The 9,370-nt window shown below is 16.5% G+C and overlaps 1 protein-coding gene across 1 annotated transcript; it reads left to right on the forward strand.

The window, feature by feature from the left end:
• The first annotated feature begins 1,361 nt into the window (after positions 1-1,361).
• LOC108003426 (protein angel) lies at positions 1,362-8,649 on the forward strand. Its single transcript, XM_017065660.3, has 6 exons — positions 1,362-1,614; positions 4,857-5,259; positions 5,337-5,515; positions 6,175-6,548; positions 7,098-7,344; positions 7,643-8,649. The coding sequence occupies exons 1-6, from the start codon at positions 1,531-1,533 to the stop codon at positions 8,030-8,032; spliced, it is 1,677 nt and encodes a 558-aa protein (XP_016921149.1). The 5' UTR covers positions 1,362-1,530; the 3' UTR covers positions 8,033-8,649.
• The last annotated feature ends 721 nt before the right edge of the window (positions 8,650-9,370 follow it).

Consider the following 9,370-nt stretch of genomic DNA (forward strand, 5'->3'; position numbering starts at 1 on the left):
TATCATTATCATATTATCATATGTATTATTATAGATTTAATTAAAGAGTTTTTTTAGTAGACATTTTTTTTTATTTCAAGATAATTTATTAAATTCTCATATTCAAAATTTTTTTTTATTATTTTTTATCTATAATCCATATATTATACTATTTTCTATCTATAATTTTAAGAGAACTCTATTCAAAAATCAACCATTATGAATTTTTTTAAAATTACATTTTTCTAATTTTTCAATGAAATTTATATAATGTAAATAAAAAATTATTATAATGTAAATAAAAAAGAGAATTAAATATTTTTTAAATTAAATATTTTATGAAATTTCTTTTCTTCAAGTTTACATAAGTTTTTATGCTAGATTTTGATTTGTATCAATATTTTTGCTTATAAATACTATATATTTATAAATAAATAAATAAATATATTATTATAATTTTATTAGTTTTATAAATAAATAATTTTATAAATAAATAATACTTTTTTTATGTATATCATTTATTACTCTTTATTATTTATCACTCTTTATTTATAAAGATAATTTACAATTGAATAATAATACATAATAATTTAATAATTTCATTTCATTTTAAATATTTTAAATAAAAAAATAAGTAAAAATGATTTAGAACATTGATATATAAAAAAAAAATTAAAATAAGAATAATGATATAAAAAATTAATAGAGAAATGATATAATTTCAATTTTTTTTTCTAAATCTAAAAAAAAACATAATACGTTTAAAATAATTATTATTCTTATCACGAATGCAAAGCGATTTTTGAAATTATCACGGGATTAGATATTGAATTTGATAAAGGATTAGATGCTAAATTTGACGAATGAATTAATTATTTTTACTCAATTTTTTTTCTATAAAATTATTTAAAATTGTGATTATGATTTTACAAATTATTATAAGTTTCGAAAGGAATAATAATAATATTAATATAATATTAATATAAAAGAGATAATATCATTTAAATATAATAAACTTATTAGCGATTCATATTTTTTTTTTACTTATTAAATTAAAATTAAAATGAAAAATGTCTATAAATATATGCTTATATTTCTTTTCAATAATAAATTAATAAAATAAATATATATAATTATAATTTTAAAAATTATAAATTTTAATAAAAATTATTAATGAATTAAATAATTATACCGAAATATATATATTTTTTAAAAAATAATTATACATTAAAAATTTTTGTTAAATAAGATATTTATATAAATTCTTTTTTTTGTCTAATCTAAATTTAAATATGTCATTTATATTATTATCTAATTATTTGATGTGTTTCATTGTATACGTGTATTATTGAGATATAAATAATAAATATAATTAAATAATCATATAATTTGGAAATTGATTGTCGTATCAATTGTCTATTGTGTATTGAATTATCCGTGTTCTGCTATGGCTGTAAGAAATATGTTCTACGTTTTCTAACAACAGATGACATAACCTAACCTATGCACCTGCGTATAGTTATGCATTAATCCCCTCTACTTGATAAATAAATGAATACAGCTAGCAAGTTACCACGGAAAATTTACGTTAAAAGACTTGACATCTTCTTCAAACTTTTTCGTTATAAATCTGAGGTATGCTAATATTATTTATTTTTTACTTTTGTTGCATCTATGTATCATTTTATAGTATACAACAAGGTTAATAGTATTTTTTATTATTTTTTATTATAACTATATTCATAATGTTAAGAATTTATTTATAAAAATTGTATAAATAAAAATTTGTAGTGCAAATATTATTCTAGATTTTTTACTTTGAGTAAAACTATAGTGCTATATATAATATTATAATTTTATGTTATATGATTTTTATTTTATTTTTTTTTATTTTTTTCTTATTTTTTATTTTATTTTTATATTTAGATATAAAAAATAATAGATATATTCAAATATATAATATTAATAATATTTTCTTATGTTTATCAATATTTCTTATACAATATTATTCTTATAAATATTTTTTTACTAATTTATACATATTTTATAATCATATGATATGATTTTATTATAATTCATTTATATTATATATATTCTTTTATTATATCATATAATAAAATAACTAAATAGTCAAAAATAGTTAGATTAAGTTTATATAAAAATATATTATCAAAATATTAATATAATTATATCAATGTCAAAAAAATCATTTTGGATCTCATTAAATTTATTTATTATAATAAAATTTTTCAATTTTATTACTATTTAATATATTTTAATATATAACATAAATGATATAAAATAATTAAAATGACATGATATTTAAAAAAGAACATTTTCAATTAATATTAAAAAAGTGCAATTATTTTGTTGTTTATATTATTTATTTTATAGAATAAAAAGTTATAAATATAAGTTATAAATATTATTTAAAAAAAATATAAATTTTAATTGTTTTTTAAAATACATATCAATAAATTATAATAATTAATAATTATATAAAATAATATAAAATAAATTATAATTTCAATAATATAAATAGATATTTAAAAAATATAAATGTACATAGAGTTTTGTTCTAAAAAAAATTTTAAAGTAATTATAATTATATTTATAAATATAATAAAAATAATAAATTAATGTTAGAGTAAATTATATAAATAAATATATTATAAAAATTAAATAATGTAATTTTATTATTTTTCATAATAAAATAAACTTAATTTTATACAAAATGTAATTAATATAATTAATAGAATATAGTACATTTAAAAAATTTATTCATTGAGTAAAATATTTAAGAATCAATTTAAATATTCATTTTATGTGATTTTTAATTGATTTTATTAAAAAATATTTAATAAATTATATAATGTATGGCTTTCATTTGTGAAATAATTAAATAATTGTATATATAAAATGATTATTAAAAGAATAATCATAAACTTGTTATTAACAAATAGCTAAAATATTAAAATATTTATTTAATATAAAATAATATTATGTATTTGATAGTGCTAGTAAATTATTATGTAAGATATTTTTTGTATAATATTATATATGTATATTTTTTAGAATTAGAATAGTAATTGAATTATCTTGTATTTAATTCAATGAACATATCATAACATATCAGTTTTAAATTTTTTAATTTTAAGTAATATTAGTATAATATTAGTATAAAAATAGCATAAGTATTAAAACTATTTTTTTTAATTACAAAAATTTTTTTTTTTAATTTATTGATTTTACATATCAAATTTTTGATTATATAATTTACATAATTTATGATTTTACACATAAAATAATTCATAGTAAAGCAAAATTGATAAAAAAATCTCAATATGAAATTGATTGCGATATTTTTATATTGTAATTTATCAATATTTATATTTATATTTTCTAACAGAATATTTATTTGATTAAAATATTCGCATATTTTTATCACATGAATATTTCAAAAAATCTAATATAATTTTAATAATTATAATATATTTTATATTATAATATTTTATCAGCTATAATATTATTTTTAAAATTTAAATTTAATATATATTATTTAAAATTTTAATATACATTCAAATATTTGAGAGAGTTATTAGTGGGCAATTAAAAAAAATATGAAATTTTTAATTTAAATTATGATCTTCTTATGTTTTTTTTTATATAATATTAATAAATATTATATTATAAATTAAAATTGAATAATGCAATATAGACAAAATTGATTAGACATTTTTATTTTGTGATTAATTATTCTTAATGATATATTCTCATAAATTATCCAAAAATGCTGTTTTATTTGTTGGTAATTGGTATATACTTTTTTATCGAGTAAGACTACATGTTTTTAATTTTGATTTTAGATTAAATGATGATCAATCTAAAAACATTATTTCAATATCATTATGAAATTCTATTTATATTTTTTAATTTTTTGGTTTGAAATATTGCCTCTTGAAAGACTATTAATAAATTATTAATAAAATTATTAATAATATTCAATTTTTCCAAATTTTTATTAAAGAAATTGATGTATTATTCAAATATTAGCAATTCCATTAATTAATATTAAATTTTGAACTTTTGAATTAAAATGACTCTATAATAGAAATTTTATAATATAATCTTTTTTATGTTTTTCAATTTATAAAATTAATTTTTATTGTATTTTATTTTTAACATATATATTCTTTGTTTTTTTCTGCCAAATAATTAAATTTTTTCTTGTTAAATAATTAAATTTTATTTTTATTAACTTCTAGAATGAAGAAAGAATTTTAATAGATAAGATAATAATAAAATAATAAAAATAATAAATAATTAGATAGAAATACTAAATTATATTCTTTCTATAAGATTTGTAAGATCTCTTACTTTTGATAATATGATATTTGATATTAATGAATAAATATTGAATAATAGATATATTATAAATATTTTAAATATAAATCATGTTTTTTTTGATATAAAGATTTTAAAAATTTCACAAGTATTTATATTATAAGTCATTTTATCAGGAATTAAAGAACATATTGATAAAATTTATTAAATTAGGTTTTATGAAAATTTCAGTTTTCTGATTAATTTTAATAAATTATGATAAATAATATTATTTATATTGTTATACAAAATAAATTATGTTATTTATATATAAATCTATGATGTAATTTCATAAATTATCAAAATACATTATTAAAAAGAAAAATTTAAATATCATATTAATTAAGCATTATATTATAAATTTTAATGATAAAGATAATAATAATATATAATATATTGAAATTATATACAATAAAAAATTGATATAAAATTGATTGTATAAAAATTTTGAAAATTACTATTTATGTAAAAAAATAATTTTATTATATTTTCAGCATCATTACTATGATATTGTTCCATTTTCACCATTTCATATGCCCAGATTAGCAATAAAACAAATTTTTTTGAGAAATTTTTATGAAAATATATCAATATCAGAAAAATTATCCTGGTATAATTTGATGGGCAAATTCAGCTGCACAATGGCAAATTCAACTGCACAACAAAAATTAAATCAAACACCAATGGAACCTTTCTTGGAAACATATTATAATTCTAGCAATGGTTATGAAATTCCTTTAACATGTCCATCAGAAAATTTAGCATGTGAAAGCAATATGCAAACAGTCGTTCTTGGTACAGATACATGTGTTGAAACTTCAATGTCCTTGAAGGATAAGTATATAACTGATAAGCAGAGATATAAAGCAATGAGAAAATGGAAATATTCTAAGAGAGGTAAGACTATTATTGTGTGCATATGTACATGTATGTGTAAAATGAAATGCTTGGTTTTTATTATATAATTTTTCCAGAAAAGCTGACTTCTAATTCTGAAGAATGTTTTATTTTAAGAGTATTATCCTTCAACATTTTGGCACAATATCTATTGGAAACATATCGATTTCTATACAAAGAACATGACAAACAGGCACTATGTTGGGAGATTAGAAGGCAACTTCTCTTAGAAGAAATTTTAGCAGCACAAGCTAATGTTAGTTTCTAATAATTTTATATATATAATATTATTGCTTTTTTAGTATCATACTCATTTCAACTTTTAAAATGTTTTAATATTTTAACTTCTAAAATTAATATTAGCAACATTATAATTAAAATTAAAATAATTATTAAATGTGATAAAAAATAAAATATTCTGTGTTTATAAAGAAATATTTTATTTTTACAATATTAATATTTTTATAATATTTGTTATATAATACTTCAGAATGTTTTGTACAAGAATTAATTAAATTAGAAATTATTATTTTGTTACATTATTATATATTAATTATATAAAATAAATACATTTTATTAATTTTTTTAAAGATTATCTAATTGCAAATATATAAAATGAAATAATTATAATATAATTATAAGGATATGATGCAAAAATAAAAAAAAATATATTTTTTCGTTCAGAATTTCGTTTTTGATTGTCTATAAATAAATTTTTAATTTGAATAGAAAAGAATAGAAAATAGATTTTTAATATAAAATATAAAAATATCGGAAATTTATGATTATATACATAAAGGCTTAAAAGTCATTTTATAATTTTTGTTAAGATCAATTATAATCAAATTTGAAAATTTTACTTTTTAATATAAATTATTATTTAGGAGTATGTAAAAAATGTATATTATTCTTCAGGTGATTTGCCTTCAAGAAATGCAGGAAGAACATCTGGAAGAATTTTTAATTCCATTCAAAGAATTGGGTTACAATTATTTATATAAAAGACGAACAAATGATAAAAAAGATGGATTGCTATTTCTATATCATTCTGATCAACTCACTTTAATAGACTATTCAAAAGTTGAGCTTTATCAATCTGGTATAGAATTGTTGAGTAGAGATAATGTTGGAATTATTGCAAAACTGGCAGTTAAAAAGAATCCTCAAATACAATTAGTAATTGCTACAACTCATTTACTTTATAATCCAAGACGAAATGATGTAAGATTAGGACAAACTCAACTTCTTTTAGCAGAAATTGAAAGGGTTGCTTTTCTAGAAAATACCATGTAAGTAATGATTCTTTTTTGTTAAGATCTTTGATTTGATTGCTTTTGTAATAATGAAAAAAATAAGAATGAACTGCTACTATATGCAGCACATATGAACCGTTTGAATAATTAACCCAATAAATTCATTATTAAATTTAAGGATTTATATAAGATATATGGATTTTCTAGATGTAATATATTATATAAAATTTTATTATTTAAATTATTATATTATATATATAAAAAATAATATAGAATGATCAAAAAGAAATTAAATAATTTCATATTTAAATATTTTTTATGTATAATAATTAATGTTAAATTTTTTTAATGATTATATCATAAATTTTAATTACATATTGTATTTATATCAGTTAAGATGATTTTAAATTTTATATATATTTTTAATTATTCCTATCTATTTGCATATGTTATTTCATAAAATATAATTAAAACAATATTAATATTATTACATTTTAACATCAGAATATTAATGAAAAAAAATATATTTCAGACAAATCATTTCATTTATTTAATTAAAGTATTTAATTTTTGTAATTTTGACAGGACGGGTTCTAAATATCTTCCAATTATATTAATGGGTGATTTTAATTTGGAACCTCATTCTGGAGTGTATAAATTTATTGTTGAAGGAGCATTTGAATATCAAGGAAAAGGAAAAAATCTTGAACAAACAGAATATCGACCCTTATCAAATTCTCTTATTCCTCCTCGACTTTTTATTACTGATAATTGTCAACATTTTAATGTATTAAAACATAGATTACATGGAGAAGGGACAGATAAAGTAATGGTATGTTAATAATAATGAATAAATAAAAAATGAATAATAATTAAAAAAATAATTATTTAATTGTCTATTAAAAATATTAAATTTTTAATTTTTTTTTTCTTATGTTTTATGTTTTATCAAATATATAATACTCACATATATATTTACAATCCAGTTAATTTAATATATTATACATGTTTTATATTCAAAGATTTGAAATATGTGAATGTATAATTTTTTTTATTTAATTAATTATATATTTAATTTCTTTTAAAGTATTTAAGGTATTTAAATGAATTAAATACTTTATCTGTTACAGCTGGAAAGTAGTGAGCACCAAAAATTAGAAGAAAATATTTCAGCAAATAATTCATCAAATTATTGTGAAGTGAATACAGATACAACAAATCTTCAAACAATAGAAATTGCAGATGATTATCATGTAAAATTCTGTTCTGGTACTTTAACACATCCTTTCCATTTTAATAGCGTATATAAACATAAAAATTATCATGGAGAACGGGAAGTTACAACCAATCAGGGCGAATGGATTACTGTCGATTATATTTTTTATAGTGGTTTAGAACTTCTTGAAAAATATAATTTACCTACGAAATGCGAAAATTTACCTACAATACCTAATTTTGCAGTCGGTAGTGATCATTTTTGTTTAGGAGCGACTTTTAAATTACATAAAAGCAAACTTTAGAAAACTGTTAATATTGTGTTAATATAGAATGTTAGTATATTCATGGAATACTTTTGGAAAATGATTTTAGAGATCAAAACAAATATAAAATTTGATTAAAATTAAAGCTTATTTATCAAATTATAAATAATTAAAATTTTTGTTGAATGGAGATAAAGTGAGATAACAATACAACAAAGATAGAAATGTTATATTCTATCTTTGTTTCAGGTTATCTTATGAAAATCTCAATTACTTATAATACAATATATAAATTTCAACCAATATTTTTGTATCAATTTTTGTGTTTATTTTAGCCTCAAGAATCAACTTTCCAAAAATCTCACAAATATATGACATTCTATATAATATAGTAAAAAGTTGTTAACTTTGACACATAGAACACGTTTTTATATTAAATGAATGAAAAAAGTAATATAAAAGATAATATAAAAAAATGTTATTTTGTTTAAAAAATTAAAAAAGTCGCTATTTTCCTTCATTATAATTGATAAAAATAGAAAATATTGTAGTTTACAATGATTTATAATATAGAATATGGTATATATTGTGTAGATTAAAATATTTATGTAGGGTGTAAAGACTAAATTTATAATACAAAATTATTGTTCTTTATGTATACTGATATTTTCATTATTATACTTATTTTTTCTGATATTTTAGTAAATATAATTATATTTTTTTAAATATTTGCATCACAATATTTTTAAATTATAATATTTTTTGATTTTAAAATTTTTTTGTATTGAGGATAAAAAGTAATTTAATTGAAATGAAATTTTATTTTTTTCATATAAAAATGTTTATATAAAAATTAATTTACGTATATATATATATATATATATATATATATATTTTAATTTAAACTTTCTAATAAATTATTAAATTAAAATTTATGAATAACTTAAATATATTTAATATTGAATATATATTTTAAATAAATTTTAAATATTATTATATAATATATTTGAATTTTTCAATATTTAAATTTTTGTCTGCATACAAATAAGAATAGTAAATAATAAAAGAAAAAAAAGAATTAAAAATATTAAAATTAATAGCATTATCAAAATGCCGCAAATGAAAGAAAAAAGAATAGAAAAAATGAGAGCAAGATAGAAATAATATGAATTGATTGCTGGCGTCATCTTTTGAGTATGAAACTAATATTTTTTTAAAGGCATAATATGATAAGATAATATGAAAAATGAAAATCAGCGCCATCTGTTGAATGTTTTAGAAGAATATTTTTAATATTCAAGAGATGGGTGACTCAATATTTAAACTATCTTATCATCTCTAAAGAATTATTTTTAGGAGATGGTATAATGATAATCA

Source organism: Apis cerana, linkage group LG4 (genome assembly GCF_029169275.1).
Source record: "Apis cerana isolate GH-2021 linkage group LG4, AcerK_1.0, whole genome shotgun sequence".
Lineage (NCBI taxonomy): Eukaryota > Metazoa > Arthropoda > Insecta > Hymenoptera > Apidae > Apis > Apis cerana.